General features: G+C 40.1%; 2 protein-coding genes across 2 annotated transcripts; both read left to right on the forward strand.

The window, feature by feature from the left end:
• Positions 1-2,490: 2,490 nt before the first annotated feature.
• si:ch211-117m20.4 (CUB and sushi domain-containing protein 1) lies at positions 2,491-4,208 on the forward strand. The gene is made up of 4 exons (XM_038709327.1): positions 2,491-2,672; positions 2,814-2,981; positions 3,073-3,273; positions 3,459-4,208. The coding sequence occupies exons 1-4, from the start codon at positions 2,549-2,551 to the stop codon at positions 3,470-3,472; spliced, it is 507 nt and encodes a 168-aa protein (XP_038565255.1). The 5' UTR covers positions 2,491-2,548; the 3' UTR covers positions 3,473-4,208.
• A 5,929-nt stretch (positions 4,209-10,137) lies between these two features.
• abcg4a (ATP-binding cassette, sub-family G (WHITE), member 4a) lies at positions 10,138-26,322 on the forward strand. The gene is made up of 15 exons (XM_038707508.1): positions 10,138-10,783; positions 12,143-12,372; positions 17,084-17,201; positions 17,346-17,478; positions 17,568-17,618; positions 18,291-18,436; positions 18,528-18,651; positions 18,857-18,971; positions 19,058-19,197; positions 20,523-20,621; positions 20,768-20,936; positions 21,022-21,122; positions 21,208-21,366; positions 22,413-22,531; positions 22,706-26,322. The coding sequence occupies exons 2-15, from the start codon at positions 12,144-12,146 to the stop codon at positions 22,929-22,931; spliced, it is 1,929 nt and encodes a 642-aa protein (XP_038563436.1). The 5' UTR covers positions 10,138-10,783; position 12,143; the 3' UTR covers positions 22,932-26,322.
• The last annotated feature ends 1,026 nt before the right edge of the window (positions 26,323-27,348 follow it).

Here is a 27,348-nt window from a genome sequence, read left to right on the forward strand (position 1 = left end):
ACACACACACACACACATATACATATATACATATATACATATATACATACATACACAGTGGGTACGGAAAGTATTCAGACCCCTTAAAATTTTTCACTCTTTGTTTCATTGCAGCCATTTTCCAAAAATCAAAAAAGTTCATTTTATTTCTCAGTAATGTACACTCAGCACCCCATCTTGACAGAAAAAAAACAAATGTAGAAATTTTTGCAAATTTATTAAAAAGAAAAACTGAAATATCACATGGTCATAAGTATTCAGACCCTTTGCTCAGTATTTAGTAGAAGCCTCCTTTTGATCCAATACAGCCATGAGTCGTTTTGGGAAAGATGCAACAAGTTTTTCACATCTGGATTTGGGTATCCTCTGCCATTCCTCCTTGCAGATCCTCTCCAGTTCTGTCAGGTTGGATGGTAAACGTTGGTGGACAGCCATTTTCAGGTCTCTCCAGAGATGCTCAATTGGGGTTAAGTCAGGGCTCTGGCTGGGCCATTCAAGAACAGCCACGGAGTTGTTGTGAAGCCACTCCTTCGTTATTTTAGCGGTGTGCTTAGGTCATTGTCTTGTTGGAAGGTAAACCTTCGGCCCAGTCTGAGGTCCAGAGCACTCTCGAAAAGGTTTTCGTCCAGGATATCTCTGTACTTGGCCGCATTCATCTTTCCCTCGATTGCAACCAGTCGTCCTGTCCCTGCAGCTGAAAAACACCCCCACAGCATGATGCTGCCACCACCATGCTTCACTGTTGAGACTGTATTGGACAGGTGATAAGCAGTGCCTGGTGTTCTCCACACATACCACTTAGAATTAAGGCCAAAAAGTTCTATCTTGGTCTCATCAGACCAGATGATCTTATTTATCACCATCTTGGAGTCCTTCAGGTGTTTTTTAGCAAACTCCATGCAGGCTTTCATGTGTCTTGCACTCAGGAGAGGCTTCCGTCGGGCCACTCTGCCATAAAGCCCCGACTGGTGGATTGCTGCAGTGATGGTTGACTTACTACAACTTTCTCCCATCTCCCGACTGAATCTCTGGAGCTCAGCCACAGTGACCTTTGGGTTCTTCTTTACCTCTCTCACCAAGGCTCTTCTCCCCCGATAGCTCAGTTTGGCCGGATGGCCAGCTCTAGGAAGGGTTCTGGTCGTCCCAAACGTCTTCCATTTGAGGATTATGGAGGCCACTGTGCTCTTAGGAACCTTAAGTGCAGCAGAAATTTTTTTGAAACCTTGGCCAGATCTGTGCCTTGCCATGATTCTGTCTCTGAGCTCTTCAGGCAGTTCCTTTGACCTCATGATTCTCATTTGCTCTGACATGCACTGTGAGCTGTAAGGTCTTATATAGACAGGTGTGTGGCTTTCCTAATCAAGTCCAATCAGTATAATCAAACACAGCTGGACTCAAATGAAGGTGTAGAACCATCTCAAGGATGATCAGAAGAAATAGACAGCACCTGAGTTAAATATGAGTGTCACGGCAAAGGGTCTGAATACTTATGACCATGTGATATTTCAGTTTTTCTTTTTTAATAAATTTGCAAAAATTTCTACATTTCTGTTTTTTTCTGTCAAGATGGGGTGCTGAGTGTACATTACTGAGAAATAAAATGAACTTTTTTGATTTTTGGAAAATGGCTGCAATGAAACAAAGAGTGAAAAATTTAAAGGGGTCTGAATACTTTCCGTACCCACTGTATATATATACACACTATTTAGGGTTTTTCGTTCTACTGCTCTCAGGAATGCACACACAATATCATTACTTTTATGGCAAATATTCAGACAATAAATGTAATTACTTTTTATGTCCCTTCAACTGACAATACAATGTGACCTTCTCTTTCCCTGTTTGCTTTGATCTTATAAAAAACTCAAGTGTTCAGGTGACCCCAGTCATGACAACTCTTTGCTAAAGCAGTGTATCAAGTCACAGCATGACATACAGTACGTAGTGTCATTAGCTGTGTATAAGAGATTAGGCAGCACACACAGCTTAGTAAGTGTTACTTGCTACTGCTCTCTGCTTCTTCGTCCTGGTGTTAGTGAACTCCTCTCTGCTGGGACAGCTTCTAATGGCTTCATGTTTGTTGACTTTGCAAATGTGACGATAACCAGTAAGACTTAGTTCCCAGATCCATCCACAATCTTTCATAGAAGCGGATTGCTTCAGAAGATGAGCACCACAAGGTTAAATCTGCTGCTACTGCTGCTGTTGTTGTCTGGGTCCTTCCAAAGAGCCCGTTCTCAGTTGCCTGAATGGATTGAAGAGGTGGAAGGTAGTGGTAAGACCTCCTGTAATCCAGTATAATGTTATTTTTCAATTATGTTCTTGTCTCATGGGACAGCACCAACTGCACTGTGGGAACAGTTCTTCTGGATCCCTACATAATAACAACACGTTTTTTAATCTTTTCCCTAAAGCCTGAAAAAATATTTCCAGTTTGAGGATTTTTATTTATGATATGGATCATTGTGATTGTATGAAAAAGCTAATAAAATGCCGGTGTACTGTAGGTGAGACAGAATGGATTCCCCAGCCAGACTTCATAGACGACATGTATTGGTCCGGGTCAGCGCCCCTTTGTTTAGGAGGCTGTAAGGCGCGGCACCAGGAGCTCAGGAGAGATCGCTGTGGAGACTCGAGCTGCTGCTGGCTCGGCTACAAGTCCCTGTGCAGAGGTAAGACTACCACAGCAATGTCTGTTTACGTAATTTAAAACTCTTTAAACACAGAAAAACGAAAGCCCCTCTGTCTGATCAACCTGTTACGGAGTTTCATGTCCAGCTTTGTCTTTGCATTACCTTTGCTTTGTGTGACAGTGAACTGTGGGAAGCCAGATGTGGACTATAATGGAGTGGTGTATGGTAACGACTGGTGGGTGGGCTCTGTGGTGAGGTACGCCTGTCGCTCTGGCTTCATGCTGGTGGGAAATCCAACCAGATCTTGCCAGCCTAATGGCCTCTGGACCCCGAAACCCACCTGCCTCCGTGAGCAAACACTGACCTCAATGACAAATATTTTATGATCCCTATTGAATCATTTAGCTCATTATTTGATTTCTCTCTACCTGTCTTTTAGGAATGTGTCCACAGGGACGCATTGAAATCAGTGAGAGGGAACTGAATGGGACATGCAACTCCACCTGCACATTTAAGTACTATTTTGGCCCACCCAAACAAGGCTGCACCCGGATAGACAACTGCAAGAAGAAGGAGACTGGCTGGAAGCGATTCTTTGCACAGTGTGTCCCTTGCATTTGTGACTGTGCTTTATCATGTGGTGAGTAACTTCCCCTCCACAATGTCAAGCATAAAGGATGGACTTGTTGAACTGATGTGAGCATGTTGCAATGGTTTCTCAGTGCAAATCCACTTGAATGTGGTCAATTATTGCTTTAAAAATGAATTGGCTGTCTTTCTTTGAGGGATTCCATGCAAAGAACGTCTTTGTCTTGTTATTTTTAGCATCTAAAGTCTAAAAGATGGAGAAAGCACGATGTTGACTTCAGATGAAGAGGAAACACAGACAGCTTGTGCACCGCAGAGCCACACACTGTTTCTGCTCCTTCATGCAATTGTGTGGACAAATCAATTGACTAAAAGCTGGATGTTTTCAGACATTAATTTATTTTCTCTGGCAGAATGAAGCCAACTGTGTGTCCTTGGTTTCTATATATAGGATTTTACATTATGACAAGAAGATATCAGTGCCTCAAATCCACTGAGGTTAAAATCAGTCTGAGTCAGTGGTGAGTTATAAGCAAAGCAGAACTGCTAAATTCGGTCAATCTAGGTGATGAAAGGTGGTGACAGTCAGAAAAGCAGAGTGAGGGGAATTTTAGTCTGTGTCAGGCTTGGGTCAAATAAAAATTGGAAAAGTTGTGAAAGAACTTACTTGGTGCAATAATTTCATGTCACAGATTCCACCTACCAGGAATATCACAGATTAGCGTCTCTGCGTTATCGCTCCTCCTCTCAGTCCATCTGTCCAGGAAGGAGATGAAACCTTAATCTCGTTACAAAGTGAGGAGCTTTGGTCAGGGAGCTCAGGGGTCCCAGTTAACACAAAGCATGTTGTAGAGCTCATAAGCAAATTGCTTAAGTAGTAGAGTGTGTATGTTTTTTTTTAAAATAATTATTTATTTGGAAAAATTGTACAAAATATGTAAAAACTTCATTTTTACACTGATGGACTTTGTAAATGTGAAATAATGTGTGGTGCATTTGAAAGGAATAAAAAGAATAAAACGCTGACCCATACACTTCATCTCCATTGCAGAGACCCTGTGAGACCTGATGCTACCTTAATGCAAATTGCTAATGTCTAACCCTAACCCTAACCATTAGGCATGCAAAGAACTGCCAAGTAGCACATCTCGATAGGTTGCATAAATCTACAGAACACCAGTTCTTTTTCTGTGCTTTCGGTCAAAGCTTATTTTTTTTTATCCATCACCTTGTGGATTAGTGGCAGCGTGAGACATCTCTGGAAGTTTTAACAGCTGAAAACAGAAATTCAAAGTCTGAATATGCAGTTTCCTTAAATAGATTTTCAGCTATCATAAGCTGAAAAATGATGCAAATCATAACAGTATGTAGCACACTTTCCAGTGTTATTCAACCTTCCTGCACTCAGTACACTTTATTTCTTCTTATGTTCTTATATTGTCTATCTTCAATTTAGGCTATTTATTGTATTAGTTCCTAATGCTCCATATATTTTTAATTATAACTAACTTGACACAAGGCTGGCCCAACATTCACACAATGTAAATAAATGTTATTTTTCATCCAGTGTCAGTATGTGATTATTTGTTTGATATTTTGATAATAAGCCAGTTAGGTAGTAGGCACATACTCACCAGCTTTGCTGTTTGGTTTTATTCTGTCACATCAGGTCTCAACATTTGGCAACACTTTACAGGAATTTGATAATCCAAAGACTAGGCAGGAGACACAAAAATGAAAAATAAAAAATGTGATTCTCTTCCACATCTGATCCTAAAGAGTTACTGCCAAAACGCTTATGCGCCTTCATCACTGTTGGGGCCAGGTGCTGAGCCTGAGGACGATATGTTCATTCACTTTAGGTCTGTAGCAGCCAATTCCTGTGAAAAGGGACATGCACCGAGTTTGGATCAGAAACTCTGACATTTTAGTTCATGAACACTGACAGATTCTGAGAGCAACACAGTGCTCAGTTGACATGGTATTCTGCAATAGCAATTAGAAAATAATGAGAAACTATTAATATGTCCTCTTTGCCCCAAAAACCAAAGAAGCAGACTCAAAATCATTCACTTTAATTGTGTATGTGGTAGCAGCACCTACTCATGTGTAGCAGTAATCACACCAAATATATAAGACAGAGCGAGTAATAGTGATGTGCGGATCGATGCAAAAGTATCGATATTTCTGATACCAACGTTTCCTGCTCTAGGATCGATACTCATATAAAAGGATCAATATCTAAACACAGTCATTTGGAGTGAGTTTGTGTTTTATCATCATAGTATCTTACTGTTACCAGGATGGTCTAATTATACTCGGTTGACAGGAACTACTTCTCCTTCTGCCTGAAGTGAGCCGCTGTGTGTGCAAAGACAGTGAAGTACTTTGGCTTCACCGCAAACTTCGCTAAACATCTGAGATTAAGTCACAATAATAAGATGATGTTATGAAGCGGCAGTTCTGAGCAGGATATTTTTATTATAATTAAAGAATATGACAGTAGTTTGATGTCTAGTTATTATACAGCTATTATTTGGAATTGGTAAGCCTACAGCCTACTCTTTATTTCCCTCATAAATACAGAAATGGGAGGGGGGAGGTCACATTAAACTAGAAATAAAATATGTAAAAAGTATCGGTATTGGTATCGGCAATACCAGCCTGGGTATTACTTTGTATTGGATCATATAGGAATTAAGTGGTATAGCACATCACTAGTGAGTGATTTGTGAGGCAATAAGTGAAAGCTAACAACTAATTCTACTGAGTCCTGCCTTATTACAGCTCATTAAGTCTTCCTCAGATAAGCTGTATTGAAACTCTGGGGAGGATACTCAACAACACCCAGCCTTCTGTACTCTCCAGGGCTTTCCGACAGGATCTCCCAGTACGTCTGCTCACGCTCATTTCCAGCTACTCCATTCACACTCTCCATCCACACGCCAAAGTCTGGGTCCTCCTTCACCGTGAACCTGGCAACACACAGAGTCAGGGCATCTTTCTGCAGGAGGTCCTTCACGAGCAGAAGTGGGTCATCATCAGCTTCAGTATGTAGGAGAAACAGCTGAGCCACCTTTGAAAACAAAGGATGATGTTAATGCTATTAAAGGGGATGCCATGCGTGGTCTTACTTTAAGTTTCCTGCAGTGTCCTCAGAGCACCCAGCAGCACACCTCCCTCCACCACAGAGCTGGAATAGGACTTAAGAGTCATGCTAGACAGGTCATTCTCCACAGACAGTCTTAAAGGAAGAGTCGCTGGACCTGCACGCATGTTGTATTCAGTTATAGTGACGCTTTGCATGATACACACACACACAAAAGTGAGTCATTTAAGGTTGTGCCTCAGCTGGAAGTAATGATGACTGTGAATTGTTTTTATCTTATTTTACCAATAAGGTGGTGTAAATCAGAGCCTCTATTACCCCCGCGGCCTCTTACTCAGAGGTTCCTCGCCAGCAACAAGAGAGTTTTCACCAGTTTTATCCCATCGACTTGTCTGAGCTTTTAAAAACAGTATCACAAATGAGAGTGTCCTCCAGCCCACTTGATGTAATACCTACAAAGTTTTTACTGAAAGTAATAGATTCTGTTGGGCCCCATTTGATCTCTGTTTTCAACAGCTCCCTATCTACTGGTTGTGTCCCTGATTATTTTAAAACGGCTTGCGTGAACCCACTTTTAAAGAAACCTGGTTTAGATCCCTCCCTCCCACATAATTTTAGACCAATTTCAAAACTGCCTTTTATTGCAAAGATTCTAGAAAGAATTGTGTCCAAACAGCTGCTCACTGTACTGGAAAATAACAAAATATTTGAAAAGTTTTAGTCTGGTTTCAGGAAGTACCACAGCACTGAGACTGCCCTGCTTAAAGTCACCAATGACCTTTTAATGTCTGCTGATGAAGGTATGTGCTCAGTCCTGGTACTCCTGAACCTTAGTGCTGCTTTTGACACCATTGATCACAACATCATGTTAGACAGACTGAGGCACTGGGTGGGGATCTCTGGTACTGCCCTAGAATGGTTTTCATCCTACCTGTCAAATAGGAAGTTTTGCGTGTCTGTAAACAACTATGTCTCCTCATTCTGTCCAGTTAAATATGGTGTGCCTCAGGGGTCGGTCTTAGGACCCATTTTGTTTTCCTTGTATCTGCTTCCCCTTGGACATATTATCCATAAACATGGCATTTCTTTTCATATTTATGCTGATGACACACAAATATACTTGCCCGTCAGATCCACAGACCCTGGAATGCTGAGTTCACTTAACAACTGCCTTTGTGAAGTTAAAAAATGGATGTCAAATAATTTCCTCCAGCTGAACTCTGACAAAACAGAAATCCTGGTCATTGGGTCCCAGCAGATGGCAAATCAAATACTGCCATCTGCTGGTTCCCTAGTAAATCACATTAATCCTGTGGCAAAGAACCTTGGTGTTTGGTTTGATAGTAATTTAAATTTCGAGCAGCACACCACAAAGCTTGTTCAATCATGTTTTTATCAACTTAGAAATATAGCAAAAATTCGTAATCTATGTTAACTTTTAAGGACACCGAGACCATTTTACACGCCTTCATCTCATCACACCTGGATTATTGCAACAGCCTTTTCAACTATTTAACCCAAAAATCTATTGATCGACTCCAGACTGTCCAGAACTCAGCTGCCAGGCTTTTAACCAGAACAAAGAAATATGACCACATTACTCCTGTTTTAACTTCATTACACTGGCTCCCAGTATGTTTTAGAATTGACTTTAAAATTCTATTTATCACTTTTAAAGCTCTTCATGGCCTCTCACCTTGTTATATTTCTGAACTTTTAGTCCCATATGCACCAGCACGTACCTTGAGATCCTCGGGCAGAGGTCTGTTGTCTGTTCCAGAGTCTCGACTGAAAACTAAAGGGGACAGAGCGTTTGCAGTCAGGGCCCCGAGGCTCTGGAACAGCCTGCCCGAGGAAATCAGGTCGGCTGAGTCAGTGAACTCTTTTAAGTCCCTTCTTAAAACATACTTTTATAGGAGAGCCTTTCACGATCTTATTTGACTTTATTTTATCCCTTTTATTTTATTCTATTTTACTAATTTTATATTTATCTTAAACGTGTATTTTAGTCTTTTTTAATGTTTTCATGCTTTTATCTTGTATTGTTTTTGTATTATTGTCTCTTGGGTATTATTGTCTTTACACTTGTTAAAGCACTTTGTAACTTGTTTTTGAAAAGTGCTCTACAAATAAAGATTATTATTATTTTTGTAGTTTTATATGTTCTTATATATTCATCCATGGATGTGAGGGTTATTCTTGTCAGATGATCTTCTCCCTCAGATGACTAATAAACAGCACAGCTCAGTACTCAATACCTTCACCTGCAGTCACCATGTAACTTTGCAAAGAGGTCTTCGTTGGGTTGAAATCACTGACTGCAACTAAACACAAAAGTCTTTGCTCTTATCTCCCATATGTGGCAGTCAGTCGCTGTTAATGGTTTATGAATAGAGAAATACTGTTATCTCTGAAGTGACTTGATCATATAGTTGATTAATGATCTGCCCTGTGGTTTCTCAAAAGGCATGACTGAGAATGGTTGTTTATTGTAGAATTATGTATGCAATCTTAAACCTTTTCTACAGAGAATAGGATGAAAGGTCATGTCTCTTTCCTCAAGGTAAATATTACATTAGGCAATCATGATCTGGCCTTTGAAGTAGACAAATAGATTGAAGTAGCACCTCACTGTTCCCATAGCAGTCTTATTTATCATGCTTAAATGTACAAAACAGGCCATGCAAAACATTTACTGGAGCCTAAAAAGAAAGCACTCATATTTGTTTTGTAACTCCTTCAGACAAATGCTAAAGTTATACCAAGGAAAAAGAAAAATCTGGCTGTAACACAGTGCAAGCCTGTGGTGATTTACATATTCATATAATCTCTAAGACTTGCAATCAGTTTAATGGATTAAGGTTTGTAACAGTGGCTGTGTCTAAGAATATGGCTCTTGTTGATAGTAGGCTAATATTAGCATCTATAAGGATGCAAATCACACAGAAAGAGAGAAAGGTTGCTGTGTTGAAACTACTCGTGTAGCGAAGCGAGAGCTCGTTTTAAATTGGTCTGATTAGGCAGGTGCGATTGGCTAAAAATGCTTTTGATTTCCTCTCAGGGGTGATGTAAGGCATGTAGGGCCCGCTTGAACGCGAGTAACCCCGGCTGTTTTACCGAAAATAACCCGGGCACTGCAGCATCAGCACCAGGCAGCTGCGCAGGTGCGGCCGTTAAAGAGACAGCGGGCCTAAAATCTCACTGAAACCTGCCACATGTTTACACAGACTGTCGACAGCAGTGCACTGACAGTGATGGAGCCCAAAATCAATATCTGCATCAGTGTTATGTGGCAAGACTTGAAATTTAAAAAGCTCGTATTCACAGTGGCGTTTTAGCCTAATTTCATTGTGTTATTCCCATTTCTGTCATTTCCCCAGAGACAACAGCCCAAAGTCGCCTCAGAATAGAAAATTAAATACTTAAAAGGTTTAAATTGGCACATGGGAGACTAATTTAATGAAAAGGGCTGTGGCAGTCAATCTGATCTGAATAAATGTAATTAACTGTGAAGTAATTCCAACTTTTAGGTCAGAGCTCCAGCCTTAAGTCACAACAATATCCTTAAAATGCCTTTACATAAATTTTAAATGTATCTATTATTTACTATTATACTGTGCACATAGTGTCTTTACAAAACATTCTATGTTTAGGCTACTTTTTTTCTGTGAGACTTTATTTATTTTAAAGCCTGAGGCCAGAATGAGGATTAAGAGGAAACAATTAAAACCAAAGGAGTATTTTTTGTTTCTCCAGTAGCATCCTGCCAGCAACGCCCTGTATCCCAGACCGGCGTGCGTAGCCTACCACACAGACGCACTAACCGGTGAGAGGATAACGGCGGCTGCCATATCGAGCTGCTGCTGCTGATACTGCTGCTGATACTGCTGCTGTTGCTGCAGAAGCATCTGCAGCACGGTTCTGGCTGTTTTTTATTCATTCCAGATGTCGGGGACCGAAGATTGTCATCAATACCACTGCTGAGGATGTGTGTGAGCATTTCGATATGAGTTCCGGGCGGATGGATTCGATCAAAGGAATAATCCTAAGGCATCCTAAAGCATGACAGGCATCTTGTTCCCCTGACGATTCTCTGGGATGCAGTCATAGTTTGAGGCCGGGCATGATTTTAATCTTAGGAGTTGCTGTAGTGGATGCGGGACGATGTGCGCCGCACCCCGAGAGCTATTGATAAGGAGAACACAGCTCCGTCAATCAGTGACCCTCAAACGATCCGGATTTTTCCTGGACTGTGGCGCACAGTGAGCATCTTGTTTTGTTTGGTGTGTGTGTTTTTGTTTTTTGTTTTTTATAGCTGGGACTGTTTGGCGGACCTTCTCATGAGGAATTGTGCTGCTTTGTCTGAAAGGATCAACTGAGCACTGTTGCTCTCATCCAGAGAGAAGAACCAGGGCTGAGCTGCTCACCTGGTCATTTCAACATACAATAATAAGTATGTGCAATGCATGCGTGGATATGTGCGTGTTTGAGTGTGCTTGTGCAATGCAACACGAGGTAGGAGGGACTGGTAAAGCCACAGTTACTGTAGGCTATGTCCTCAGAACAGGCTCATTTATGACTATTAAATCACTTCCCCCCACTGCTCTGTCGTTTCCCAGCCTGAATAGTGTCTGGTGTTTTTATCATTTTGTTGTTAACAGGTGCTTTTTGAAGAACTGGGAGCATCCCTCATCACTGACAGGTCATTGCAGAGCACAGAATCACCACAACACTCCAAGGATGTATAGATGCATTAAATAACCATATTTCATCCCTTCAGGAGACTTTTACTAAGGCTGTGTGAGCTCACGTGTCCTGGGTTTGGATCTGCACATGACATGGAGGCCTTCAGTATCTGACTGAGAGGCCATTAAAGCATGTCAGCATTTTACAGAGCTTATATGCAGTCTGGTAATGGGAATTCACTAATGACAGGGTGGTCAATAGAAGTCATGGTCAATTTTCTTCACTGTTCTTTTCTTCACCTCTTCACATGAGGATATTTTATACATACAGCAGGTCATGGATAGTAGTGGATGTTTGTATACCGTGTTTTTATGTCAGTTACTGGTTTTCATTCATAAAATTGGCCTTTTTCAGCTGTTTCCTAACTATTTGTGTAGAATATGGCTATTTTGTATGTTAGCTGTGTTCTTTTAATAATCCCTAAACTGCTTCAAGCAACTATTTACAATGAAAGACATATCTCATTAGTTTCAACATGACCATCCATAAACTTTAAACTGATCATTACATGGCTCTTTAGTTACCACTAGACTGCTAATCTAAAGGAGACCACTTGATTAACTTTTGAAAACTTGAATCATGCACACAATTTGTTTAGTGTAGGGCTTGTTATATAACTATTGACTAGTAACCTGATTAATGAAATAGTAACACGATCTTAAGTGTATTAGAGAAACAATATGTTGTTGTTTCAGTTTCAGATTATTGGAAAGCCAATGGATCAGCAGCCACTACATGTTTAGACACTCCAGTGTAGGAGGAAATGTGTGTGAATCAGCAGTATAAGTGTGCCTGCTGCAGGGCTGAAACCAGATCCCGACTCCTCACACTCAGGATCTCATTCCCCCCAACTAGCCCACAGAATGAAGTGTAATTAGATCATGTCCAGCACCTAGTTTTAAGATGATGTCTGCAGTCATCCTAAAAGCACTGCTACAACACAGTTTTGTATTCACACAGCTGCTGAGGCAACAGATTTTTGTATGGAGGCTTATCAGTCCATGAAATTTTTTTATGTTTCTTGCACAATGGCTTACATGCCTATCCTCCTTTGCAACCCTTTTAGCATGGCGGAGAGGACACTGGAGCAGGGTTCGGTCAGCATCCCCATGGAGGAGACCAAACTACCCGGCGGAGCGCCTCAGGAGGCAGCACTGCTCACCCACTTAAAGAAAGTGGAGAACCACATCACTGACGCTCAGCGCTTCTCCCACCTCCCACGCCGCTCTGCTGTGGACCTGGAGTTCAATGAGCTGTCGCACACCATCCGGGAGGGTCCCTGGTGGAGGAGGAGAGGTACTGCAAGCCTAGTTCACATAGTAACCATGACGGATGAGCAAGCGAGCACCACCCATGATGATCAATATCTGGAGGGCAGAAATTTCAAGGGAGGCATTTAAAAGCTTTTGTGACATTTAGGGAAAAATTTTTCTCAGTGTTAGTCTGTCTCTCATGGCTTGCTCTATTGTTCTGAGAGGTGTAGCCCAGCCCTGTCCTCACACACACACACACACTTGCGGACTTCTACCATGTTGTAGCAGGCAGTGTGCCTGTTAGCTTTGCTGCGCTCAGCAGAGTTTAGACATAGTAAATAATTTACACTTGCAGGTCGGCACTGCTTTCTTCTGTTTTCCCTGTGTTGTCTGCCGATAGGTGATGGCAGTGAGTGAGGCCCACAATTGATTTGCTCATTAAATATAATATAACAGCATTTAAACTCCCTTATTAATGGTGAGCCTCCAGCCTTTGGTCATTTCTGCTTGTCAACTAAAACCACCCGTTGCAAACTGTTGTGTGTAGCGGCTCTTGTTATGTTCAGTAAATTTAGCAGGGTGGGGATGGGGGACTTCAGAGGAATCCTTTATTTACATTCTCCACATCCTTAGGAGTGGCCCTACATGATGCATTGCAGGTAGCCTTGTGTTATTTTAAGTCTTGTTTAATATTGATGTGCATTACAAAAGCCTTGCAGAGGAATGTTTGCTGTTCCGTTGTGAAACCTCAATGTATGGAGAGTATTCACGAGGAGGATCATGGCAGGGTGAGGAACAGCGAGGGACTCCTGAGCAGTGGCCAACAAATAAGCTTTTGTTTGTGCGCTGATGGACATGTTTTCCTTTGGTAGTCTAATCAGAATCAACCTGTGGTTTCTGCTTTTGTTTGTGCTGTCTCTTCAGGGTGCCTGCCTTGGCTCATCAGGCTGAGGATGTGTGAACAGGAAGTGTCTCAGCTTTTACTAATTAAGCGGTGCCTTTCATAAAGAGGCTAGTCTGCCATTTTACTCTCCTTCCCATCTCACTGAACCTCCCATCATATTCGTCCTGCTCTTCATGACCCCCTTCTGCCTCTCCAATTACCCCTGCCACTCACATAAAATAACAAGTCACATTTAACCAGTGTGTTACTTACATTTGACATGTGCTGTAGTTCATTCTGAGGGGCTTGTCGGTGTTTGTGTCTCATTTAACAAGCTAAGCTCAGAGCTGATTCTCTGCAGTCTGCCTGATCAAAGCTGTAAAACAGGTGTAATCACACGGAGCTTAAGGCTGTTGTTCTGCTGTGTGCCTTTGTAGTGATTATTTCTCTGTGTAAAAAAAACCCATCATTATAAACACATTATTTTATGTCGTTTCTGCTGAATTATATACATTTATAAAGCGGGTAAACAGTAAAGACGGGAAAAAGCATGAACACCTTGATGTCATTTGTAATTTAATGTGTTTTAGCTTTGAGTCACTGTCATACTATGAGTCATTCCTTAAAATGACGAACAGGAAGAGAATCACCAGAGGAAGATACTACAGTAAATTTAGAGTTTATTTTTATTGTAAAAGGGTTCAGAAAGGTTAGGTGATGTATGAACTGCACCACGTCTGCATTTCTTATCGTAGGCTCTTCTTGGCCATTTATCCCTGATACGATGAGAGTGCTGTGACCTGCTTTCATGTTGAGGGTGTTCTCCTCCTATAGAGGTATTCTCCTAACTGGTGAAAACACTATCCCAGCTCTGAAAGTGGAAGGACAGGAAGAGGGAGGGAGAGCAGGAAAATGTTTACCTGCCTCTAGATGATTTCAGCTCTGCATTTTGTTATTTACTGCAACTGCAACTCTGCACCTGCAAAAATGCTCGGAGTTTCTTAGGGGGAAGAGGAGTGTGGTCACCTTACAGATAGAATCCCATCTTTTATCTAACGTGCAGTGTGCTGCTGAGGCTGTGCTCCTTTTAAAATGCATCACCATGCACATCTTAACTCAAATGTATGACTGTGATGTCATTCTCTTGCTGAACAGTTGTGAAATTATATGATTAGGTTTAATTTGATTTCAAAAGATATTCAATGTGTAGCACTCTTGTATTTGCTTATTTATCCTGTTTTATTGTAGACTATATGGTCTAGGACAAGGGTAAAACTGAAGTCAAAGCGATGCATAATGTATTTGTCATATGTGAATCATGGTGGCAGTTTATGCAGTCTGAATATGTTATCTACTAAATGTCCTGATGTGACGGGGTAGACCATTAGGAAATGATCAAAGGGAGCTGCCTGAAGCCTGATACATTGCCTCAAGTGACGTCATTAGAGTCAGCATGAGTTGAGGCTGAAGACCACAATTTTGAAAATGAAACATATCTGGGGGTGTGGAGTTAGAAGGAAGTGCACTTATCAAACCTCTCAAGCCCACTCCTCATCTCTGCTTGAAGCTTGGCCACTACTCGCATCTACACACCTGAATATCTGAAAGTGATGGCATCCGAGTTGTATTCTGGGTAATGTAGGCAGCAGTTTTGACAAGCAAGAAAAATGTGTGGAATAAAAAAAGAGTATATCTCATTGCACTTCAGTAACATCCGTCAGTAAAATTCTAACGTGGTGGAGTGCTGTAAAGTGGTGGAGTTGTATAAATATAATATAATAAATGTTTTATCCAACAGAGTGACCACTGCCTGTCTGTATATATTAGCACATAGTTAATCACACAAGATAAACACAGAATATCCAAATGTGGAACAGGCATTCATGCTGTTCATGCTCATTGCTCAACACAACTCCTTTAAGAATTTAGATGACATTGTAGTAAAGGTTTATGGAAAGACTATTTTCCTGGTGTGAGAATTTTGTTGTCATTTGTGTCATGGGCTCCAATTTGAGGCATGTGATGACCCCAATCTCTATGACTCATAATAATTTCTCTAACAATTACTGCAAAATTACCTATGAGAGCAGACTGGAATCTCTGAGTCAGTACTGTCACAGGCTGTTAAGTCTGTGTGTCTTTGTGGTGTCAGGAGTGGATGATGAGGCGATCTACGTCCTCTGTGGCTCTCATGAGACTGGGTGATCAGGATGCGCCTGCAGCCTCGCACAGATAAGGCCATTATTATGTGCGACCTACAGCACTGGGTTAGATCATCAGTATGCACCACATGCCAGAGAAAGGCCGCTTCACTGACAGCAGGCTGCTTTGCTGTCTGAGTGGAGGCTGTCTGATGTAATAACACTGTGAGGGAGGAGGGGGTGCTACCATTAGGCTACTTTACTCATGTGAGGGTTTAAGGGGGCTGGTAGATCTGCTGAGACCATAATTACACAGCTTGAGACAGGAAGAAGCATCCCTACAGACAGCGGGAAAATGGGTGAGGTGAGGGAGACAGGGATGACAAAAACGGCGGGATACTTAACTTTCCATATCTGGAAGATTTCAGAATATATGTCAGTTCTGAAATGTATTGTTTTACTGTTTCCACTGTGTGTCAAGCACCACAAAGATTAGAAAATGCGTCATGAAGAAACTTGAGCCATCTTCATTTGCCCATGCAGGGAAGTAATGCCTGTGGTTTTTCTGTTGGCGCTACTGAGAGCGTCATGATCCCAAATCTGTCTGTAATCTTGATTTTTTTGTCTTTTGTGATTTTTTTCACAGTACTCTTTTGCTGCTCACCTGATGCCCAGCTCTCCTAAAATGCTGTGAAACCTTCTGGTTTTTACTTTTTTGTTCTTCACAGCCAACTTCACCAACTTAAATTCTTTCTTTTCCCCAGACACTGATAACAGCTTACACACTTCCCATTTCCAGCATTTCCAGTATGTTTTTTTATTAGCTTGCTAGAACTGCTGTTCTACCTGGTTCACTTTCTCACTGTCAGGAGTTTATAAAGTTATAAGTTTAAGTAAAGTTATAAAGTGTTATTAAGATGAGCAGGCTTACATATGACCAAGCAGATGGAACATGATTAAATGACCACAGGGTTAAGGCAAACGGAAATACAGAATGTAAACTTATTTTGTCAAATGTTTACTTTTTGTCAGCAGAAATGTTCCGTTGTTATTCAAGTTAAGAGCACACATCAGTCCCTATCACTTTTTTTCTACAATTCATTTTCCAGATGAGCACACTGTGGAAATACACAGTGTATAAATAAGCTAAAAATATAATTTAATCACTCAATTGACCTGTTCTCCCTTGTATTGTGTGAGGGTGTTACAACATACACTCAGGAACAGCTTTTAAGCTTACATTTAACCATCTTTTGTCAGACAAGCATCAGTCAAATTAACTTCGAAATTTTCCATGGCTCTTGTGCTGAATCTTGCAAATTTCTCTTAAAACCACACTTTTACACTGTTCCTATTTTATATTTGTTCCTCTTTACCCGCTTGCTTATTACAGTTTTTTTTTTTGCTTGGTGCCATGAAAATGAAAGATTACTGTAACTGAATGTACTAATACTGTAGTACTGAATGTACCAGTAATGTACTAATGGTGAATATTCAAAATACCCTTTAGAAATATAGTAATGTAACCTAAATGTGAGTCGTGTAAATGGGCTGTAATAATAAATATAGTGAATTAATTGAAAGCTCGTTGTTTTAGATCTTCTGATATGTAGCATAAAAAGTACATATGTATCTTTGCAGTAAAATGTCTGAGAATGATTAATGAAAACAATTTTAGAGTCAGACCAGTTACAACAATACACAATACAGCTTTTCCCCCTCTTCGTCAGGTTACAAAGCTCTCCTCAAGTGTCTGTCTGGAAGATTCAACAGCAAAGAGCTGATTGGCATCATGGGGCCCTCTGGAGCCGGGAAATCCACTCTGATGAATATTCTGGCGGGTTACAGGTGAGTGTGGAATTGTAGTGGATTTGTGTAGATTTCAAACAGCTTATGTTCTCTTACGTAGGCTATCTGTCAGATAATACTTTTGTTATCATTTAGTCCTTAGAAAATGGCAGAAATAATATTTTGTTTTCTGCTGGGAAACAGGGAGACGGGCATGAAGGGCCAGATCCTGGTTAATGGTCGACCGAGGGACCTGAGGTCCTTCCGGAAGATGTCCTGCTACATCATGCAGGATGACATGCTGCTGCCACACCTCACTGTGAGGGAGGCCATGATGGTGAGGTCATCTAAAGCAAAAGGAAAACTCAACAACTCATTAAATAGTAATGTTGGATAATAATGTGCTGACTTCTGTTTGTCTTTCAGGTTTCTGCCAATCTGAAACTGAATGAGAGCACGCAGATCAAAAAAGAACTTGTAAGTCTTAATGTGTTGATTATAATTTCATGTACATAATTATTTCTCAGCTAGGGATAGGCAAGACAATAGAAATGTGTATTACCTCAAAGATTTCAATGCTATTTATACCAAAGTAGTTATCCTTTGATTGTATTAATTGTGTGCTTTTTCACTCAATTTGCTGGATTCCATCTGGTTATTTTTTTGTAGATAAAATTTTATAGATTAAATAAAATTACCTCCTACTTTCTTCAAGAGAAGCTGGCTACAGATAAGATGGCAGACAACCACAAAAGTCATCCGTATACAAGAAGTCATGTGACATCATGACCAAGAGTTTTCCAAATAATTTACGCTACATTTTCACACAGGAGCCTTTTTCAGTTTGAGCTACAGAAATTAACAAAATGAAAGTTTTAAAACATAGTTTCATCTAATACGTTTCAAATGTAGCCTCCATCACTCCACTTACAGTCATGAAGAAAACAGACAAAAGGGAAAAACAGACACCTGCTGATGTCATGTGACTTCCTGTATATGGATCACAATTGTGGTTGATGTCCACCATCTTGTCTGCACCAGGGCCAAAGTGTTCTGCATCACAAAATATGCAGATAGGTCACATATACTTCTGATATTGCCTTCTTGTGCGTCTTCATGTACCCACATTTGTCTCTGTTTGTGTCTAAGGTGCATGAGATCCTTACTGCTCTCGGTCTTCTGGACTGTGCTCAGACACGTACCAATTCCCTCTCTGGGGGCCAGCGTAAAAGACTGGCTATTGCACTCGAGCTGGTCAACAATCCTCCTGTCATGTTCTTTGATGAGCCCACCAGGTTGGATATTACCGATCTAGTTTCACTCTGTATAATCCAGATTAAACAGTGCATCTGTCTCACTGGTTTTCTGTCTTGTGTCCCATCCCAGTGGTCTGGACAGCGCATCCTGCTTTCAGGTAGTTTCCCTCATGAAGTCTCTGGCTCAGGGAGGACGGACAATTATCTGCACCATTCATCAGCCCAGTGCCAAGCTCTTTGAGATGTTTGATAAGGTAACTTGAGTGCTGCTTGTATTGCTGGACACGTCTAACCTTCCATTAGCTGCTGCTCAGGCCAGGGTACTATGGGTTAGCATGATTCATTTTATGCCGCTGCAGTCGATACCCAGGCCTGTTGTTTTGTCAGTTCATATATTATTCAGAGAGTGAGTGTGTTGGAAAGTATGTTGATTACTCTGTACATGTGTTCCTCCACCAGCTGTACATCCTCAGTCAGGGTCAGTGCATATACAAGGGCACAGTCCCCTACCTCATCCCATATCTGAAGAACCTGGGTCTCCACTGCCCAACGTATCACAATCCTGCTGATTTCAGTAAGTCAAGTAACTCATTTGGTACAAGTGAATGTATATGTTTGTCAGTGTTTTTGTTCTTACTAGCTTGTCCTCTCTGTCCACAGTCATTGAGGTGGCGTCAGGGGAGTATGGGGATCTGAATCCAGTGCTGTTTGAAGCTGTCCAAGGTGGACTGTGCTCCGAGGAGGGCAAGAAGAACTCCAGAGACAAAAGTGACTCTTCTTGTCCCTCTCAATGTCACAGTGTGAGTGATACCAGCCCCCTCACCCAGCACCACTGTCTATATGTCTCATATTTACAGACGTCATAAAGCCTCATACAATAATGAAAAAGCTCTACATTCACAGAACATGTCTGCGTCAGATTTCCTCCATTTCCTTCAGTGGTTTCTGATGGATTAAGTTTACAGTTACATTATTGTCTCCCATAGGAGACAATTGTCTTGGACTCAGGGGATTTGCTGTATCAAAACCAAACATCACAATAAAAGCACAATAAATACAAACACATATGCATATAGATAAAACAGCCAATCAAATTAGTCACAAGCCATTCACTCTGTTAGAAGTGTAAAAAGCGATCTACTCACATTAAAAACAAGGCTCATATATTTCAAATCTACAAAGCCACAGTGTGATAGCAATAATAAATGTTCTCCTTATTAAACAAATTATAATAAAGTATAAATGTTGGTTGTGTCATTTTTCAAAAGTACTCTAATAACTTCATTTTTGAGATTCAAATAAGTAAAGCCAATAAAAGAACCCCAAATTGTAACACCCAGTGAATTGTTATACGTTGATAAATTCCGTGTTACCCTTCCATGTACACATTATTTCTTATTTTCCTCCAAACTTTTCCTCTTCTCCACTCCATCAATCTGTCTACTCAGACTCTCTCAGCTTCCTCTCACTGTTTCTTTCTCAGCCTCATAAGTCGCTTCTGATAAGAGCATCAGCTAAATGCTGAAACTGTAAATGAAAACCACCCAGAGCTCTTTGTTATGCCATTACTCCTACATTGTGCAGTTTTGCCCTTCTACTCCTTTAAACATTTTATCGGTTTATTGATTTTCTCTGTTGCCATTTATTTTTCTGTGTAGGCATCAGCCAGTAATCTTTACCAGAGATTGTGAAGTTTTCTATTCTTATGTCCATATCTTCATTTTTCAGCTATTGCCTCTTAACTTTCCTCTTATTTGATTTCATGATTTAAGATATTATTATGTGACCTTCCACTTCCATACAAAATATCTGCCAACATTTATCACCTAGCAGACACAGTGTGCATTTGTTTGGAGGTTTTAATTCATTGAGGCACAAAATGTTTAAACTGAAATTATACCATTGTTAGGAGAATCACCATCAGTCAGAGACAATTTGAATGATAAGGCATATTTCTTACTATATTAAATAAATTCACAAGTTTGATTACCTTCTAATCAAACAAACAGGCCCATTAAAGATTTATTTGCAATATGACATACTGTAGGTATGGTATCTCCTTGTTCTTAATGGTTGTCTTGTATTACATAACTAACTCCTTGTTCTCATTGTCTTTTCTCCACAGGACACAGGAACTCTTGAGAAACATAGCTTTGCCACCAGTTCATTCACACAGTTCTGCATCCTCTTCAAAAGAACCTTTATTACAATATGCAGGGACACGGTAAAATAATTGTTCTCTTGTTGAACTATTCCTGCTCAAACTCAGACTTTATAACTAACCAGATTCTATTGTGTGAAACAGCTTTACTTTGATTATTGGTGTTAATTATGGGCATTTGAGTTGTGTTGATGTTTGTGGCTTTAAAGGTGCTGACCCACCTCAGAGTGATGTCCCATCTGTGTATTGGAGTGCTGATTGGCCTGCTTTATCTCAAAATTGGAAATGATGCCAGCAAGGTCTTCAACAACACTGGCTTCCTCTTTTTCTCCATGTTATTCCTCATGTTTGCTGCCCTGATGCCCACCGTCCTAACCTGTAAGATGCTAAGTCTAGCAAGAGATTGGAATCACTGATTTGCCATGTGGTTTTTCAGTCTTTTAACCCTGCTATTGTCCCACAGTTCCTCTGGAGATGGCTGTGTTTATACGGGAATATCTCAACTACTGGTACAGCCTGAAAGCCTATTACTTAGCCAAAACTATGGCTGATGTACCATTCCAGGTAATGTTCAAATTATTGAACAGACAATGGTTTAGATATGCATTTAGTTTATTTCAAATTAGCAACACTAAAATTTCTTTTACAGGTGCTTTGTCCAATCTTGTACTGTAGTATAGTGTACTGGATGACTGAACAGCCTCCAGAAGCGACTCGCTACCTGCTCTTTATGGCCTTGTCCACATCCACAGCACTGGTGGCCCAATCCCTGGGTCTGCTTATAGGGGCTGCATCCACATCTCTGCAGGTAGGAAAACCTGCATACCTTAAAGTCCCCCTCCTCTAAAAAAATTTGTTTTTCTTTTTGTTAGTTCGCTTGGATGTTTGAACTTCATTGTGCAGAATGATCTATGTGCAGAGTTTGACACAAATTATTATTCAAAGCAGAGTATTTCCACATGGCTTAAAACATGTCTGGAGGGGATCTTTAAAGGGGAACTGCACTGAAGTCTGTTTACAGGTATTGGGGAGTACTACTGCGTATGTGAACATTTTTATAAACTGTTTTGTGTCTCTATAGCAAGCTTGAAGTTTAAAAATTAAAAACATCTGGGGATGTGGTGCAGTGTTGGGCATTAACGCATTACTTAACGAGGGATTACAATTTGAAATTCAGTAATTACATTACAGATACTACTACTGCTCCCAGTAATGCTCTGTTACTTTGCCACTTGAGGTCAGCTCGTTAGCTTTCTGGATTGGATGGAGGGTTGATATCAATTGTGTTTCTTTGTGTGGTTAGAGGACAGACTGGTCTGGAACATGCTAGCTTGGCACAGCTTGAGGTGGAAGAGGCAGTTAGCCTCTACCAAAAGAGGAGAAGGAGTAATGTAACACATTACTATTGCTCCTGACTAATTAGTAAAATAATGTAGTTATTTCTTCAATAAGTAATGTGTAATGATTAATTGATTACAGTTTTCAAGTAACTTGCCCAACACTGGTGTGGAATTAGAAGAAGTGAGGTTACCAGACCTCTGGAGCTTGCTCTTCATTTCCGCTTGAGGCTCAAGGGTACATTAACAGCTTCTAGCACCCTAATCTCTGGCTGGACTGTCAGTAGTCGAGTTGCGCTGTGACTAATTAAGCACCATGAAGAAGAATGCATGAAATAAAAATGACGATATCTTGAGCTCTACTGCATCGATTTTGCCCCTTTTTCTTAAACTGCTTGTCAACAATGTTAAAAAAGTGCAATGCTAAATTGGATGCAGTACTCTTTTTAGTATCTGCTTACAAGATATTTCACTGAGCCAGTTTTTTAAAATTAAATACTATTCATTTGTTCCACAGGTGGCTACTTTTGTGGGTCCAGTCACAGCCATACCTGTGCTTCTCTTCTCTGGCTTCTTTGTCAATTTTGACACCATTCCCAAATACCTACAGTGGAGCTCTTATGTTTCCTATGTCAGGTACTGTCAGCTACTTTATGCAGCTCACATTTCTAGTTCAACCACTACCTTTAGACTTCTGATAAATGTGTTTTGGCCATCAGTCAGGCTTCCTCTTATCTGAAATGATTCCCATTAAATCAAAATTAAAAAAGCCTGGGTTTATGAGGTTTTGTCAAAAATGTCTGCTTTCAGGTATGGCTTTGAGGGAGTGATACTCTCTATCTATGGGATGAACCGGTCGGAGCTGGAGTGTCCAGGTCTGGTGTGTAAGTTCCAGAAGCCAGAGGAGGTCCTGCAGCTGCTGGATGTGGAGGATGCGAAGCTCTACGTGGACTTCATGGTGTTGGGGATTTTCTTTCTGGTCCTCAGATTGGCTACTTACCTGGTTCTGCGTTACAAAGTCAAGTCAGAGCGTTAGGACGTCTAGGGGCAACTACAGATATGTGAGATAGTAAGAAAACTTAATAGTCTCTGTTTCTCTGTCTCTACTTCACATACATGTACAAAGACATACACAAGTCCAGCACATAAAATCATCAAAAAGTTGTGCTGCACACAGTACAGTATAATAGTATCTTTAAACTATTTGTTATTCAGTAAAAGGGAAAGTGCTGTGGAATGTTGTCCTAACCCCTGTCCATTATTAGTTGTCCTCCAGTATTTTTCAGATCACCATTACTTTCTGGAAATACTGTGTACCTACACCTTACATAAACAGAATACCCAACAAAGTAACAGAAAGCATGTTTCTTTAGACTGAGAAATTTGGATTCATACATGAGCTAAAGCCTCCAGGTTTATGGGGAGATATAGTACCCACCTTGATGGAGGACTGTCCAATAACGTGTAGCTTCTGATTCCAATGCCTAAAAATGTAATATAATGTCCACTTCAGAATCATGTAAACTGATACTTAATGGGACAACGCCCATCAAGCTCCTCGTGGAACAAGATTTCAAGATGGATTCCCTTGTTTTGCCATCAAGAAAGTGGAAACTTTCAGTGCCAGAGAACCTTTGTGCGACTTCTTGCTCATCTGTAGGATCATCTCATCCTTACAAAGACACTGAACACGATGGATTTTCTTCATGGAATAAGACCTTAACAAACCGACTGCCAGTGGGTGACTTTCCTTGCTTTCCATCGCCAGTGTGGATCATTTTCATTCTGCCCTACCTTTAATGGTGGCAGAACGTTCAAGCGTGGATCAAATGTTTGTAAAAATGCCAGACTTATATAAACACTGATATGGATTCACAGTGCGATCTGGCCAATGATTCCTTACTTGCTCCTTATTATACACGTTTGTTTCTGCCATAACCTGAGGAAGCATTCTATGAACTGGGAGCAAAATGTGAAAGCAAGCATGACTGCTGTTTCCAGCCTGATTCGGAGGGCTGTCTTAATCATATTGGTTGAAATGAGAGAATGGTGTTTGAGGTGAAGTGCAATAGCCTATTCTGTGATTTAAAAAAAGTGATGTTTGTCTAATCGGTGACGCTCTTTTGACACAAACCTTCGAACTGCTTGTTTCCACTCACTGTATGACTCTTTAGCTGCCTCCTCCCTGAGCTAAATATCCGTTTTTCTCTCCTTCTCTTTATCTCTGCTTTGCTGATGTCTGACAGATGTGTGTTGTCCAAAACAATGCTAGATACTTGAAATGCAAGCTGGGCAGTTTTTGTGCCTCTTAACCAGAATGATATAAGTTTCTTCCGCTTTATTGTTTGCACATACACCTTATGTCAACGTACATGCTGGTTCTCACACGCACACATACACAGGAACATATGCTCACACACACACACACACACACACACACACACACACACGCAAATATTTTCCAATAAACTTGCTATGAAATATTTCTTACTCAAACTATGCTACTTAGTAATTATTATTATAATGCATAAAATAATGTGAGTATATAATCAATGATTGTACAGTGAATATGTCATGCTGTAAACAAATGTACATTTGCACTTCTCAATGTATGTTTATTCTTTTTTATTTATTCGTATTTATTTTTATTTTTATATATATCTATGTGATGAGTGCTGCTTGAAAGTATAATGGGAAAACAGCAACTGAATGTTGCATGTTGACTTTAGGAATTACATTAATGAAGTATTAAATTTCAGAGTATAGCATAACGATTTTATTTCCTCATCCAAATGTATGTAAGCTGCCATGTTTGAGGAATTGCAAATCCTCTGCTTTCTGCTGAACATTTTTAGAATATCTCTAACTGAGTGCATCCCTGGTGCAGATTAAAAAAAAGAAGGAATCAGGAGTAAGAAGGTAACAAGAGTGTGAAATGTGCTGGGTTGAAGAAGGTTAAGGTAACCAAACAGGCAACCAAAAGTATCATTATGTAGCTAATGAGATTGGCAATCTCTTTAGGAACAAACTGGATCAGAGAATGGATCAGTAATCACTGATGGAGGTTTGGATTCTATCATTAATAGCAATAGTCAACATCGTGATGTTTAATTGTTATACCTCGCACTGCTGTGGCATCAGTCAGTTTATATGTTAAGAACTTGATTTGAGTCATTTTGCTCCTACCAGTTGTGCTACATGCAATAAGCATCCAAAGGTTTTTTAACTCTATGACACCAATTTCACGAATGGAAAATGTAACCCTGCAATCTGTCTTTTTCATTTTAGTTGTGTTGTTGTTGCTTCTGTTCAGTTACAACTTGGTGGATGTGTTTAGCGGCGGACCCTCTTAAGGATTCAATTAGATGGACAAGAATGGAAGATGGAAAAGAATAATAATAGTAAAATGTACTGTAGATGAGTGCTGGACAAACTAAAGCCACTTGCCATTTAATGTTAGAATCTATCAGGATAATTGGTTCTTAGAGTACAAAAATGTGCATGGGAAAAATAATAATATTGCATAAAACCAGTTTTACAGCAGATATGTGTTTGGTAGCCGACCTGCAGGTATGACTAACAATTCCTAACCTACAAAAAGCCTAACTGCAGATAAGAAACAGCTCAAAGCAGGGATAATTAGCAGTGTTGAAGTCATTAATCAGCCAAAGTCTCACCCTGACGTCTAAATGCCTGTGGTTCTAAAGAAGAAAACAAATTATCCTTTCTCTGCTGTGAAAAAGTAAAATTCAGTGGGTGCATTTCTCAGTGAGATTATGTTGTCAAATGTCAAAACAATGTCAAAAGATGACCAAAGCAAGAGCTCTGAAAGGACATAATGTTTGTAATAATTCAAATCCCACTGGTTGTTCCCAATTTTTGGATTTTTCAATCCATGACAAAATGGTCAGGTTTCTAAAGATCTGTGTTACAGTGTCCCTTCCAGGTCAGAAAAGTGATCATTACAGACAGATATGTTTTGGCTCCACTGGAGATCCTAAATAATGGAATCTTAATCAGATGTAATCATATGTAAGCTGTATTCTGGGAGTGATGGTGTGGGATACATCTGATGTGCATACTATGTTAAAATCAGTTTTCAAGGTAATCAAGTTTTTTTTCACTCTCTTTGACACTTTCATTTATCATGTTGCTATTGTTTGTCATAATACACCACCTGACTTTAGTGCACCTTATCATGCACGGTAAGTAATAAAATGCAGGTTATCCCTACAGAAAGGTATAATTGTCTGATTGAAAATTAATAATGGATTGGACGGCTGTTTAACAAAGATTGCTCTTTGTAATTGTTATTGTTGTCTGGTATAATTTGTTTATCATTTACAGTTAACTTTATGGTTTCTCAACTAAAAAAATGCAAGTTCTGTACACTGAACACTGTTCCAAGGATAATAATAAAGATCATTTATAACCTTTGCCCTCGCTCAGTGAGATGATTTGCTCAAACACTAACTGTAGTTAGTTCACATTTACCTATAAGGCTTTAGCCACAGATATCCATTGAAGTTAAGTTAATTATTATCTATATGGATATTTGTTGTTTTCCAATGTTGTTGTCCATGACAGTTTTCCATACTTTCCACACTGTAAATCATTATAGCCCCATTAAGTTATGTTTACTTATTTCTTCTTAACAAAGAGGTCTGACAAGTTATGGATTTTGAACTCAACTGTTTGAGATTTTGAAAGTTGAACTTGCATTAATTCATTGTGTTGACTATTTGAGACTTTTTGTGAGATATGTATGTGCTGACTTGGGTAAGTTATCAGTTGAAAAAAAAGGCGGGTGTGCTAGGATGGGAGCAAGAGAGAAAAATTTTGTTGCATCCTTTGAGTTTGAGAGAAACTGTTTTCTTTAAACCATTGCAAAGTTGAAGCATGGAAATAATCAACTAATTATACACTGCAGATAAGTCATGTATTCAAATTCTAACTAAAATACAGAGTGCCATTGGTGGAGGGGGTACATGAAAATGGCCTTGTACATGTAAATTGAAACAAATTTGGAATTTTAATTCTCTTAACTTGAAATGGAAAGTGGTATAAATGTGGTAAAGTTGTTTTAACTTGAAACTGTGAGTTAGAAATGCATGTTGATTTGACAAGTTAAAGGGGCTACATGTAAGATTTTGATTTTAATAAATCAAATTTTCTTTGCCTTATTGTCAATGGGCTGAAAACTCACTTAGAAATGAAGCACACGCCTGTTTTCTCTGTTGCTTGCATCATCCACTATTCAGCTTTTAATGTGAGGTCTCTGGGTCTAGAGAATGCAAGTAGAAAATGCACTTGCACCCATCTGTGAGCTCATGGGAGTGTTGGTCTTAAAATGAGGTGAGGTCATGGCACATTGCTGGCGCGTTGCTATTGAGGCAGCAGAAAGCGATTGTTTTTGTTACTTTAGGGGCGCATTACTGTGACACTGTGCGCAT

Source organism: Micropterus salmoides, unplaced genomic scaffold (genome assembly GCF_014851395.1).
Source record: "Micropterus salmoides isolate LMB-PRFRI ecotype aquatic unplaced genomic scaffold, ASM1485139v1 Ms_hic_scaffold_9, whole genome shotgun sequence".
Lineage (NCBI taxonomy): Eukaryota > Metazoa > Chordata > Actinopteri > Centrarchiformes > Centrarchidae > Micropterus > Micropterus salmoides.

Bases quoted from the DNA above. Each gene is read 5' to 3' on its own strand.
- si:ch211-117m20.4 (XM_038709327.1), top strand. From the start codon at position 2,549: ATGTATTGGTCCGGGTCAGCGCCCCTTTGTTTAGGAGGCTGTAAGGCG. The intron at 2,673-2,813 runs GTAAGACTACCA...TTTGTGTGACAG, and splicing joins CTACAAGTCCCTGTGCAGAG to TGAACTGTGGGAAGCCAGAT. The intron at 2,982-3,072 runs GTGAGCAAACAC...CCTGTCTTTTAG, and splicing joins CCCGAAACCCACCTGCCTCC to GAATGTGTCCACAGGGACGC.
- abcg4a (XM_038707508.1), top strand. From the start codon at position 12,144: ATGGCGGAGAGGACACTGGAGCAGGGTTCGGTCAGCATCCCCATGGAG. The intron at 17,619-18,290 runs GTAAGTCTTAAT...TTTGTGTCTAAG, and splicing joins CGCAGATCAAAAAAGAACTT to GTGCATGAGATCCTTACTGC. The intron at 21,123-21,207 runs GTAATGTTCAAA...TTTCTTTTACAG, and splicing joins TGGCTGATGTACCATTCCAG to GTGCTTTGTCCAATCTTGTA.